Source organism: Thermobia domestica, chromosome 4 (genome assembly GCF_964235325.1).
Source record: "Thermobia domestica chromosome 4, izTheDome1.hap1.1, whole genome shotgun sequence".
Taxonomy (NCBI): domain Eukaryota; kingdom Metazoa; phylum Arthropoda; class Insecta; order Zygentoma; family Lepismatidae; genus Thermobia; species Thermobia domestica.
The window spans coordinates 239,499,195-239,513,925 of NC_137457.1; the positions used below are offsets into that span (position 1 = coordinate 239,499,195).

Here is a 14,731-nt window from a genome sequence, read left to right on the forward strand (position 1 = left end):
TTTTTATACCGAGTGGGCTAAAGGTTAGTTGAGAGTCCTGACGGGGTAAATGCCATTAGTTTGGGTGCCCACATTGAGCATAGGTGCTGTTTGGAGGGTGAATGAAGCTCAGAAACATAAGTAACCACTAAAGTAGTTTCATCTTGCCATTTTGAGTATAACATCATTTTTTAAAAATAGAAAGTTGGTTGATTTCCTTGTTTTTCTTCTAAATTGTTCTCCTAATAACCTTCCGCCAATTATGACCTGTTTTATTCTGTTGATTTCTTTACAACACATGTTCCAAGTGACCGCTCTTTACAGCAGTGATGATTGTTGGGCAACTTTGCCATACATCATTGACGCGTACCAGTATATATATATATATATATATATATATTCATAGCAAACAATGTTTATTCAATTCGCTGGTCTGTTATAAATGCCAGCACTCACTGTGATACATTCAGTGGATTTGCTTACAGATAATGTATAACTCCACCAAATCTCTGTATATAAATATAAAGTTAACTCTCTCTTTCTCTTGCTTTGACCTTAGAATGAGCCACCAGTAAAAGGTACAGAATTGTAACATATATGCATCATCTCATACAATTTTAAGCATCATTATTCACTAGAAAGCCTTTAATCAACTTCAAGAATGTACAGCTTTTAATACATAGTTCATTACAAATTCTAAATTCAATGCTAATTTACTATTACACTTTTTGACTACTGGAAGTAAAAATATACCTATCAAATTGTCTTCTTCCTTTATCACTAGAAGGGAAATGGTCTTCATTTGTTGACTCTGGAACACATAAAAGTCAATGTTATTTATATCCACTTTTTTCTACGTATATGTTGTTTATTAACTATGTTTTATTAATGCAGCTTATAATGAAACGGCAATAAATAAGTCTGTATTTAAAGCTATACATGAAATTCGATAGTTAAGTGTATATTAACAATAATACTAGAAATATTTGAATACTATATAAATGTTAAAAGGAATAAGTGAATATGTATAATAAAGTAAGTAACACATCAGCGTTGCATGATAAATTCAAGTTGATAATATATACATGATACATGGTATGTACAAAAACTAACATATATTCCAAAGAATTAATTTTTCTACACATAAAAGAAATTTCACTTTTCTGGTGTGACTTTATTTCACTCTGCAATACAGTCAACAGTTTGACAAATTTAATTATTAGACGCAGGTAGAAGAGGAATTGAAATAATTTGATTTATAGTAATTTTTCCGTTAACACATACAGAACTACCAGCACTATGTTCAAAAGTTTCCATAATGTTAGAAAGATAATATTGTTAACGAATGAAGACAATAATTTCCTAAATTTGTAATCATACCACGTCACAATCCAGTAGTTCGTAGCTGTAAAGAAGGTAGAAAGATAAGCAGAAGCTCGTCTAGATAAATTTTATATATATATATATATATATATATATATATATATATATATATATATATATATATATATATATATATATATATATATATATATATATATCAGAGCAATGCCGCTTCTCGAATCAAATTGGACTACTTATAGTACATGATCTTATCTCTGACGCACTTAAACTGAGACTTTTACCATAACACAAATTTAACCTACATAATTTCACAAGCAGTATTATTAAATTTAGTCATGCCTTGAAAGTGCAATATTTAATTTCTAGTGTTCAAACTGTGCTTGAATCGAGAATTTGTGAAAAATTATTGAGACGCATTATGAGTCGCCATAAGACCATAGCAACAAATTATACATACGTGAGTCTATGAAATGAAGAACCAATGGCTTAGTGTCTCGCAAAAGCTGAACATTCTACTGTCTTTTTCGGAAACAAGAATTGTAGTAAACGCATTAGAAATTTTAGCTGTTAATTTTTGATTTTCAAGAAGAAACAATGTATAAACTTTTGTAATAATTTCACACAAATAGTTCTGCGATTGAAACAAAAAGAATGTTCCACACTATTATTCTCATGCACACAAACTTTTAAGACCTGCAACTGAAAAGACGGAATATTTTGAGAGTTTTTATTCTCCTTCAATTAATTAGATAATACTTCGTTGATATTTTCATCTGTTGCAGTCAATACGGCAGTACTCAATACGCTTATGGATAAAGACAATTATCAAAGGCCCTACTTTCAACTCAGTGAGACTTTAGGTATATAATTTGTTCGAGTGTTTATACGAGATCATACCAACTAGATGTACGAAACTAAAGTATAGTAAAATGGTAGTATGGGCCATGATTTCTAGCAAGGAATATTTTTTATTGAGTACAAAGCCATATTAGGAAATCGTTTTCCCTAATTTCTGGAAAAGACGTTCTGCGCAAACACTTTAGTTCATGTAGGAAGGAGCTAGTCTTCAAATTGCAAATATCTTACTGCATGTGTGATCTTTATATCGAGTCACATGTGTTCCCGTACCCACATGAAGTGGGAAAATATAGCATAAAAACTCAAACATAAGTCAGTGGAATTTTCTTTTTATGCTTCTCAAGAATAAATTTTACCACAGAATATGTGATTATATCTAGAAGCCAGATATTAAAATTACAAAGTGGACTATCTCCATATGCTATATCATTGCAATTAATTTATGTCTTCTAATAATAAACAGTCATTTGTAATTAAATTAAATTAAATTATTGGTTTCTTCTTCTTTTTCTTCTAATATAGAATAAAGAATACAAATACCAGGTGCAGATCTAGAACAAGTACAGCTATCCATAAAACACATAGACGAACATTATATGAACTGTTGGCGATATTTGTGGAGCATAACACAATATTTTAATAATTGCTTATCGAAGCACCAATGCTCAATAGAATGATTACGCACAAAGGCTAAGTGATTGGTTGATCGTAATGCATTTAGATTCCATTCTGTCAGTGGGACTAAATGAGACTTGGACCTACAACTAAACCCGAGATGTAAACCAAATTCGATTACGTCGGGAATCTAACCCGTGTCTCCGTGTCAACCATAACTATGACGGAGATCATTAATGCTAAGGCGAACGGTGATCATAATGCTGTGGATGATAGCGGTGAGAAAAGAAAGTGGGATGAAACGAGAAAGCCCCGAGGAAACATACACATCCATTGGATATCCATCAGAAAATCCACTTGGCAGGAATTGCGATCGAACAATGGACCACATGGACCAGAGATGAGCACATTTTCATTCAGTGAAGTCGAATTATTTCAGGACCTACTAAAGCATTGAACCTTCAATTTTGCGTGCTTAAGTGCTTATTTCTCTTCTGGTTTTAAAGATACAGAGTGTTACAAACCGTGTGAGAAGCTTTCGAAAGGTTCATTGGCTGGAAACCAAGTCTGTGAGGAAGGGTGTTCAAAAAATGTTCTAATCTTATCTTTGTAAGCAGAATCACGATTCCAAAGTTTCCTATCTGTATATCAGTCACCCTATATATGGCTAGTTACTTTGTTCAACTGTAATTCTGAAACCAGCAAAATGTTTAATGGAGTTAATTTCACCTAAAGTTTTCGAAAGTAATGAACCTCGACATAAACCGATAATGTAAACAATGTACATAAGCTGACATTTAAAAATACTAGTTTTGGTAACACACGATTCCATTAATAATAATAAGACTGCAGAAAGTCTCATTCTATGGAAACGAATTTTGTGTAGCCAACTAATAAAATTTGAAGAAAAAGTCTGACTTTTGGCCTTTCGGAGTTCAAACGACAAAGTCATAATTAACACCAGGGCTGTCCTTAAAAAGTAATCCAAAACTCACTTGTAGTATTTAGACTATTGCATTACATTTAAGGCAGAGAAAAATAGCCGGCTAAAGGGCTTGAAGTAGAATAGCCGGGTTTCCTGTGCCAACTGAGAATCACATCTGAATTTTAAACAAAAATCCATGCCTTTTATCTTACGATTGCTACAATTTCCGATATATGCACACATTCTATCTGTCTATTTTGTGTCTTGCAGTGCTCAATTCATTCGCCATCAAGAGGGGGCAAAGTTTCTTTAGAATTCTTCAGGACCCTTCTAATTTCCTGAAATATATGTTTGTAGTATACTGATAAAAATAGATACTGCTTAACACGAAGTCTATTCAAATGTTCTAGAATCTACGGGTAAGAAAATAATTGTTTCTAACAAATGAGCCAACGTAAACTTCCGTGTGTAAGTTTTCATTATAATGATAATTGTTTACCCATAGAAAGAAAAATCTGTGGTCACGAAATTATATTAAATTGAAACGAAACTAACAAATGTTCGATGTTGTAATTCACTAACTGAATATAAAAATCATTACTTTGTCAAAATTAGTTGCTCACTAATTTTGATGCTGTTTTTTTTATCTTAGTGCATGCACGTGTGCAGAAATTTATTTCTGGAAGAGTCCATTGCTTTCGGATTGGTCCAAATTCAATATCAGAATAAATCATATTAAAATGTCTAAAATCATTCGCAAAACTCAAATAATTTACACAAAAGTCGGAATTTCGGCGAGTTCGGATCTCATGATCTACCCCTACGGACATCTGTCTCAGTGGGACGACAACGTCGAAGCTCTACGTCAGTCCAGAACTTTTTTTTTTTTTTTTTTTTTTTTGTAGAAAGAAAAGATATCCTATCGGGTTCGATTGTTGTATGATTTTTTTTTATTTCTTGAGAAGATGAATTCCTATGCAATACATTCTTGACTTATGTAAAAGTAATTAGTAAAACAATTTTAAAGCAAAAACTCAAAAGTGCAATTCTCCAAATTGTAACAATAAAAGTCATCTGATAAAACACTTGTTGATTGTTCGTACAAGAATGATCTAAGGACGAATATATGATAGACTTTAAATTCATTTTATAAATCTGATACTCTTCACTTTTTGGCTTTCTTCGTAGCTTTAGCTTCAGAGAAAAATGTCAGTTTTCTTCATATTAATTTTCGTGGCTGTGAACTTTGTCAACGGCCAAACCACTTAAACTTTTTTGGCGCGCCACCGGAAGAAAGTGCCAATTCAATAATGTTCTCTTGATTCCTTTTGTTACGTTCACATTTTTTTCCGACAAAGACTAGCACTTTCTTTTGTTAACACTTAAGCATTAGGCTGGAAATATATGACATAGGATTCCTCTGTAGGGTGAACATCTGGGCTCAGTATAAAGAAGATAATAGTAGATGAAAAACTGCATAGCAGTTTCTGGAAGAATAGTGATGAAATATAAATGCCATAAACGACCTATATACTTATTCCTACTTCCTAGGATTTACGATAGAGCACTTCACTTTAATAGTAGTAGTACCTAAAATTATAGTAACTGCATATAATAGCCTCTTAATATCGTTTTGAATATAGTTTTACTATCAATCCTTTATTTTACAATGTAAATCATACCGAAAAAAAAATACTGTCAGTTAGAGATACATTTTCTAATTGCTACTACTTCTTTTGATTTAGGAAATCTTTCAAGATATTCAGTCCTCGTTTTTGGTGTAGCCGATTCCTGATGCCGGATATGGGTACCCGATGCTCGATTCCTAATCTCTCTACACGATTTCCGGTTATAGTACCGCGTATACGACTCTCACCTCTCTATCTAGGTACCCGATCTCGCTGGATCCAGAACTTGGTATGTTTGGAACCGAGTATCCGGATCCAAAATTTTCAGTTCATGTCTACTCTAGAGTAATTCCTGAATTATGTTTAGTTAGTTTCAAAACAGGCCTGTAAGAACCTCGTGCCACTTTGCAAACACAACAAATATATTCCCTATTTGGCTTAAGGTCTTGGTATTTTCTCAAGAACCTGGCATCATTTTAGAATATATCAATTTAAATGAATATACTTATCTAATTAACGTCAAATTAACTCGTAAACTAATATCCATATCGCAACCAGAAAGCAGAAAGGTGCTAAGCGCTAAAATGCAAATTTCTCAGGAGACCACAGAAAAGAATGATACACTATAGTGCTGCCAAAATATCTTGAGCTGTGGCAAAAATGCGAACTAAAGCTCACACCCTCGACGCACCCACGCGTTGAGCCAATAATAGTTCAGCTGTTGCTAAGCGAGAGAGCTTCGGTGAACGGGAGTGGAATTCCTTCAGCTGATAGCAGCGCCTGGAACGGAAGACTACGTGTCAAGTCAATGTGGCTTATCTTTAGTTAATTCCGATTTTATTTCGTATTTCTAGATTTCAGTTTTCACTGCAGATCATTCATATTTTCGGATTTAGTGTATCTAAAAATACCCTAAACAAAGACCATTGAAATACTTGTGGAGCACTCTATTTTGACCTCCTTCTTGGTGTTTGCCTCCTTTCTGCATACTGACATTTTTGTACTTTCAGAATCCAAGCTCCAAAAGTAGGATTGGTGAATACTGATTTATGGACAAAATGAATTCTTTTGTTTAAAAAAAATGTACATTTATTAACTAGGGCCCACTTTGTTTCACTGCAGTCCATTTTCATCCCTTTCATGGTGCTTGGCACACTTCTGCATTCTGACGTGCTTGTATTTTCAGTGTCTTAAATTCCAAAAATAGTATTGGTGAATACTGGATTAAGTAAAAAAAAAAAAAAAAAAACTGTTTATAAACTAGAACCACTTCAATTTATACATTTTGCAGAAAACAATTTTAGGAATATTACTACCCAAATTATTGAATTTCACAGTCTGCAGGCTACAACAAATTTTACGATAGGCTTATACTGGTACTGCACAAAATTATGCAATAAGAAAAAAAATGAGGCCTTCTCCAAACAATCCAGGCCGTACATCACAGTTAAGAAAAAAACACTTAATACAAGATTAATACTAGATGAGGCCCAGTGTGGCACTGAACAAACAAAAAATAAGAAAAAAGGGATCTTACATCTATATTTCCAGGTCCATGAAAGCAGGAAAACTTACACAAAAGACTAACGTGACACTGAACAAAAATAAAATTAAATTAAAGAGCTGAGGCCTCCTTGGGACAGTTTGTCCAGGCCATATATCTTAAAGAATGTAATAATAAAAGCTCACACATAGTTTATTTATTCCTCTAATAGGCCTACAATGGCACGAAACAAATCAAATAATAATAAGAAAAAAAGGCTTAGATTAACTCTGGACATTTTTTTACAAACAATCATCTCAACAGTAGAAAATAAACCTCACACAAACGAATTACGTGAGTATAATAAAATAAACAGCAGATGTTGTGCTGTTTAATCTTCAACATCATTAACATCATCTGCTGATTCTGAATCTATAAGGTGTACAACTTTGCTTCCGCCGTTTTTCCCCAAAATATGACGCTTTAATGAAACAAATTGCTTACCCAGGCGTTATTCAAAGTATTGTCCCTCGCTGGCCACAACTTTCTATTTCGGGCAGCGTACGAATGCCGCGCCGCAAAAATGTTTCATCTTTGAAGACGATTCACGAATCCATACACTTTTTTATTTCTTCATAAGATCGGAAGTGTTGGTCAGCCAGGTCATGTGCTATTGATCGAAACAGGTGATAATCAGAGGGAGCGATGTCTGCAAAGTACGGCGGGTGGGGTAGGACCTCCCATCTTAACGTTTCCAAGTACGTTTTGACCACTTTTGGAACGTGGGGTCGAGCGTTGTCGTGCTGCACAATCACTTTGTCGTGCCTCTCGCTGTATTGCGGCCGTTTGTCCTTTAATCCTCTCCTCAAACGCATTAATTGCGTTGGATAACGATCACCTGTGATTGTTACACTTGGTTTTAACCGCTCATAGTACACGATGCCGAGCTGCTCCCACCAAATGCAGAGCATGATTTTGGAGTCATGAATATTCGGTTTGGCCGTCGACTTGGAAGCATGGTCGGGATATTCCCATGATTTTTTGCGTTTAGGGTTATCGTAATAAACTTATTTTTCATCCCCGATCACAATACGATGCAGAAATCCTTCCCGTTTTTGCCTCTGACGCAACTGTTCACAAACACACAAACACCGTTCAACGTCTCTTGGTTTCAACTCATCCGGGACCCAAGTTCCTTCTTTCTGAATCCTACTCATGGCTTTGAGTTGTTTTGAAGTGGTTTGCTGTGTCACTCCCAATGATCATGCCAATTCTTCTTGAGTTTGACGCGAGTCTTCACTCAGCAATGTCTTCAATTCTGCATCTTCGAAAACTTTCTGTCTTCGACCACTATGCCGGTCTTCGACGTTAAAGTCACCGTTCTCTCACTAATAGAGTCCTTACCATAAGTACTTAAGAGCATTCGATGAGACTCAGCCGCAGTTTTCTTCATATTAAAACAAAAAACAAGACCCTCCCGCAAATGGCGAGAATTTGGCTCGTAACCTGACATTTTCAATCGAGAATAACTTTACAATGCACTCACAAACCGACTAATGCTTGAATGGGGTTATGTTGACAGAGGTCCAAGCTAACTGCCTGACGTCTGTAATCTTTTTATTTCGACCGCTACTTACCGTTGTAGCCACCTATCGGAAAACGGCGGAAGCAAAGTTGTACACCTTGTACGTCTACGTCGACGCAGTCTTTTGCAGCTGTGGAATACGGCAAGCAGTGCGTAATACTCAACCTTCATTGCTCTTGTTGGTATAACACAATCATCGCAAAGTTTCTTTAAGACTTTGTATTTTCGCTCGCCGATTGGAATTTTGCTTTCGTATGCCTGTGGAATAACAATATTCGAAATTTTGGTCCTGGATAAAATTGTCATTTTTGATTCTTCTTCTTCAGCAAGAGAATATCTAAGCTTTACTTTATTATCACATTTGATGATTATGACATTTTATGAACTGATGCATCTTCAACACGCTCCACCGAATGACGTTATCGGAATTGTCCTTCAACGACAGACGAATCATTCTTTGTTGAACTGTTGACCAATCACCGTTTTGGCCGCGAGTCTGTATAGTGGTAGATGGTTGATCATCTGCTTTTTATTTTGATGTGTTTTCTCTAGCTTGAGTCTGTACACTGGTAGAAGGTTGGTCATCTACTTTTCCTTTCTATGTAGTTTTTCTGACAGATGGGTGACTGTTCAGTGATTCTTCTGCGTCATGCTTGTCACTGTCTCTTGATGAAGCAACTCTAATAGGAACATAAGTGGAATCTGAATCATATATAATGTCTGACAAACTTTCTGTTTCAATTCTCATGTTTCCTTCTTCCTGGCTAGTTTTCCATTTTTTTTTCTTTCTCATCACTTTCTTTGCCTGCAATCTGTTCTTTCACTGCTTTGTTCCTTGTCATCATTCTGTTCTTTCTGACTGCCTTGAATTTTCACGTTTTGGGTTTCAAACGATAAAACATTATGACCATTCTTTCTTTACATTCTTTTATTAGTGCTAAAGCTTTCTGTTTGGAATGGGTTATTTTCTCTATTCTCACAGGATAAAACTAATGTCTGTAACGCGCTTCACACACAGTGCCTTCTCTCATATCCCCACGAATATCAGTTCCCTTTCCCACATCATGCAAGTTATCGTCCAGCCACCAAATAACAATCTATAAGTCCTCTTTTCTTAACATTGTTATTCCTCTCTTCATCTTATGGCTTTGTGTAGAAGATTACGGGCACATTAATTCTGAAGGAAAGAAAAAAAATAAACTCCAATGTAATTACTAGAATGGTACATGCAGTTAGTGTGCAGGAAGGTTCCAACGCCATTGTACTTACCGAAGTAGTTCATGCAATTAGTCTGCAGAAAGTTTCCAAGTACGAACAAATGGTAGTTTACACCTTCAAGCAGAGGGAACTGCTCAATATTCGCACTTACTTCCTACCTGTAACCTTGTTCCTGCACTTCTATCACATGTATCCTTTCTGCACAACATTAAAAATAAAATGGGAAGTCAGAATATACATTTAGTTGGAAATCAAGGACAGTGGCGCTTATCACCTTTCTACTTTCTGGTGGCGATATTTTAAATTGTAAATTGATATTTTTTCGTATTAAAACAGGCTTGAGTCACACTTGTTCCAATTTGAGTTGAGGACCCTTTCAAACTTTCTTCAACACTGAGGTACCCTTTTAGAACACATTAAGATATCCTGCCATTATTTTATATGATTAGGGTAGTTCAAATAGGACTACTTCCATGAAAAACGTGCGCCTACACACAGATATTGAAACTAGCCGTGACTTATATCGAATAAGATTGATTCATGTCCCTTTAAACAGCAAGATATTCAAATGAAATCTGTCATTTTGTTCCCTCAATTATGTACTTGTACGCAGGTAGGTGTATTTCCATCTTTAGTTTTGCTTGTATTTTAGAAAGCGTACAAAAGCGATTCAATCATGCTGGAACGTGTGAAACTTACAAACTAAAGCATAATAAAGTATTTTTACCATAATCATACACAGGAGAATAAAATGTAATTACAATTATATTAACTTCCTCTACCTAGCTTTGCACAAAACATAACGTAAAATGTTCTTATTTCTTGTTACGTCATTGTCAGGTGTACAAATATTGAGAAATTCGTAGGTAAAACAAACAAACACCATGTTTAGTTAATTACTACCTGAAGGACTAAGACGTTATTATTATTATTATTATTATTATTATTATTATTATTATTATTATTATTATTATTATTATTATTATTATTATTATTATTATTATTATTATTATTATTACTAGAAGTATGGAAAATGTTACTTGAAACAGGATGAACATTCAAATATAGTGGTTGAGAAGCTGTAACTGAGTTTTTAGTGTGGTCTCACTTAAAATGTGGTAATACACAAGTATTTATTACAACGAAGAAATTAAATATTCTGTTATATTGTCTGATATATATAAAATTGTAATACAAAATTTGTGTGAAAGAAATAGAAATTTACTTATGCGGAATAGTAGAGTAGCAATATTTTAAATGACCAATAACTGTGTTTGTAATTTACACCAAATGTTTATTTCTCATTTTTCAACACATTGTATCATTGCATAAATTAGAAAGACTTGGTACGTCTTCTACCTAGTATAACTGTACCTGGATAATGAAGAAGTAATTCCACTTTGTTGCTATACGTGATTTTCTCATAATATTTTAGAGACTGTACACACATACACGCACACACACTCTCTCACACACGGATATAATCATATACATAATCATAAAAAATTTGCTCAAGAATATTTAGTGCATACCAACTTGCTTCAAAGATTTCCAAAATGGAGCATATCGTATTTTACCTCGAAGAATACGAGGGTTTTCTATCAACAAAGAAAAGATTAGAAATAAAATTAAATTGCTAGTAGAAATGAAAAAAATACATAAGAATAAGATACCTTATAGAAAAAGAAAAGGGTACATTATAGTTCTAAAATAACGCTAACACCTTGTGATTCTTCAGTACCATTGGTAAGTGTCTGTGTTGAAATCTCAAAAGCAGCCTTAGCCAAACTTTTGTTTTAGAGATAAAAACAAGAGTGACTGACTTCTTTGCCCCCAAGGACAATACATGATATCGTCGTGCAATCGATATACTGGAGAAAACTGGCTGCACGCAGTCCAACACGAGGAGCTGTAGTTTAAATGTTAAATACTTTCTGTACTGTAACAAATATAAATATGTTGTGTACTACAATATAGCAAATTTTATGACTCTCTCTCTCCCTCTCTCTCTCTCTTTAGTAACTTTTGTTTTTACTGTATTATTCTAAATATTGTTCCTGTTATTATCACACTCATATATGTCCTGTTCATCTGAATCTTTAGCGTGTGCGATCTCAATATACGTGATCAGTGGCCCTTAGTATCAGTGGAAGCACAAAAACTATGTGGTATTGACTCAACATCAAAATGTAATCAGAGTGCTGCCTTAATTAAATAACAAATTCCAGTTCAGAAAGGCAGAAATAATGAAGCTGAGAATAGAAGAGCTAGCCATGAGTAATTTTTTCGGTTACAATCTCTCGTGAACTTTAGTGACAGTGTCTTGAATTTAGTACTGCTTATTAAAATTGTCACTATTTCAATAAGGATAAGAAAACTAAGATAAGAAAACTATATGTAAAGAAAACTAAAAGTAATTTCTTTCTTATCTGCCTCTCTTACGATTCGACTCACTTCTGTGTATTGACAGAAAATACTAAATTTCGTGTCGTATGAGCCTATGAAGAACTGTGGCTGACAACATGGTTACCATTTCAGTAGATTACACCAAATAATGCTTCGATTACGTATCAGCTCTAAGACAGTAAGAAATATTCCTAAAAAGGAAAAACTGCACCCTGAATTATGGTGTAACTAAAGGACAAAATAGAGTCAACTTAAGTTTCTAAATTCCATTTGCAGGTTTTATTTTCAACCTTTTTTTGAATGAAAATGACGTTAAGAAACGAAGTATACCACCCGAAAGAATTACTGTATCACTTCTTTGCTGCAGCAACTTTAAATTTACTAGCATTATTAAAACGTTTAATGAAAAATCAACTTAGAATAAATTACCTAAAATTTTAATAATACCTAACTCTCATTGCTAGTAGTGTTTCGTATTTGTTTCGTATCTCACTCTTCCTGTGACGGGAGCAAAGTCTAACCGAGCATTCAAGAAATCAAACGTCATTATAGCCTATATTTATAGCACAATGGTGGACATGAAGTTGGACTGTTTGCCAATCTTCATCATGGAAAGCAAAGAAAGCTACCGCGTTGATACTGAAAAATAGTCAACGAATTACTGTCCTATAAACATCACCCGCACAGTAGTTTTCCAGAGTCTAATTTATAGGTATACTTAAGTGAGTTGAAATTACTCCATGGTTGTGGGGCGACACTCTCAAACGATCCCTACTAAAGGGTGGGAGCGAAATGTAAAACTAGTCAATTATGAACTATATCAGTGTCGAATTAATAGTTTTTGGAGTCGCAAAGATGAATAGTGACACAGCCGATGCTGTTTAATTCCAAGTTAACCTTTGTTTACCATGCAGATGAGAGTGCGAGCGTGATAGACAAAGAGAATTGAAGACATCTTGCATTTGTTTCGAATGCATGGTTTTCGGGGTCACTGACATATTTGTTATTGATACGCGACACTAAATTTGTTACAGATATGGATACACGTCATATTCATTCAGAAATAACTAGTCGACAAAAAGATACTTTTTCTCTGGCACACGGAAGAAAATACCTGATTCTAATAAAACTTGTCACGTAGAATTCGAATCTGAAATCAGTTTTTCTCCATCACCCTCAGTTTGCCCGTGACAGAGGGGTTTTCGGGAACTTTCCCCTCAAATTTCCTTTTCTTTTTTTTTTTTACCATTTTCATCCTTGTAGCTCTGGTACCCTTAGGTATATAAACACACAAATTATATTGTGGTTAGCATGATTTATACTTAGTAAGTCCTCTAAGTTTCATGAGAATCGCGTTATTCTTTCTACAGAAACAAACATATTTATATAAAAATTTGCTATGTGTACTGTTCATTTTATCATATTCATTAGTGCAGATAAAATCACATATAACTTCCACGCAGAATATAAGCACGGTTTATACCTCATTGGATTTGAAATAAAACATATTTTCAATGGTGTATACACCGTGTCACCATTTTATGTCTATTTAATAGATAATACAAAAGAAGTGAGTGGTATCTTCTTAATAAATCAACACTTACTTACCTTAACTAAAATATTTTAGTTGAGAACTTTCTTCTGCGTTTGCGTTCTGGAATATCTCTTTTGAGTGTCCAACGATAATCAGCTAACATTTGTGAACTGAACTGTCCGTGGTATCTCTTTTCCATGGAGGAAATGTCTTGATGAAAACGTTCCCCACGCTCATCACTAACAGCATCAAGGTTTTCAGGGAAAAAAATCCAAGTAGGAGTCGAGAAAGTATACTTTATGGGGCATGTTGCAACCCATTTCTTTGAATGACTGCAGGAAATCACTCACAATTTCACGGTAATTTGGGGCTTTCTGGTTTCCGAAAACAATATTTATTAAACATTTAAATGAACACCAAGCTGCTTTTTCCACCGGAGTTAAGAAATCCTCAATTTTTTTGGTCACAAATCCAACATCTAATTTGGGGGACTACAAAAATTCCTTCCTTGATTCTAGCGTCACTAACCCAACGACATTTTCCTTGAGGTAAGAAAACCCTGCATTCCTTTTGTTCATTGCATTAACAAAGTCTTCGATAAGCCCCAACTTTATTTGAAGAGAAGGTAGAATTATTTTATCAGGGCTCACCAGTGAGGAATAAACAGCATACTTCTGTCCAGGATTTAATACACACTTTGGCCATTCCTTCTTGATGTAATGTTCCGCTTTGTTCCTGCTGTTCCATTCGCAGAGGAAACAACAATATTTCGTATAATCAAGCTGCAAACCCATTAACAAAGAAATAACGTTTAAATCACAGCCAAAGATCCACTTGTATTTCTCATACTGAATTCTTTCTAGCACTATATTGATGTTTAAATAGGTTTCCTTCATATTAGTTGCATACACCAATGGCACTGAAGGAAATTTGTTGCCATTGTGCAAAAGGACAGCCTCCAAACTAGTTTTGGAAGAGTCAATAAACAATCTCCACTTTGTACTTATATCTGAATGTCTGAGTGTCACATACATTACTACAATACACTAAATCATTTTCCTGAGAATAGTAGTTTTGAAACTCTGTATGACGGTTTTGAGAAATACACATTTTAGTGTCACGATGGAACAGATTCCAACCTTTAAGTCTAGAAGCA

The 14,731-nt window shown here is 34.6% G+C and overlaps 1 protein-coding gene across 1 annotated transcript in view; it reads right to left on the reverse strand.

Annotated features, from left to right (window-relative positions):
* Positions 1-685: 685 nt before the first annotated feature.
* The window catches only part of LOC145683923 (uncharacterized), a 443,098-nt gene continuing 429,052 nt past the window's right edge, over positions 686-14,731 (reverse strand). The window contains exons 23-24 of the mRNA XM_081755604.1: positions 1,360-1,384; positions 686-790 (exon numbers count right to left, since the gene is read on the reverse strand). Of these exons, the coding sequence (XP_081611730.1) occupies position 790; positions 1,360-1,384 (26 nt within the window). The 3' untranslated portion in view covers positions 686-789. The remainder of the gene's footprint in view (positions 791-1,359; positions 1,385-14,731) is intronic.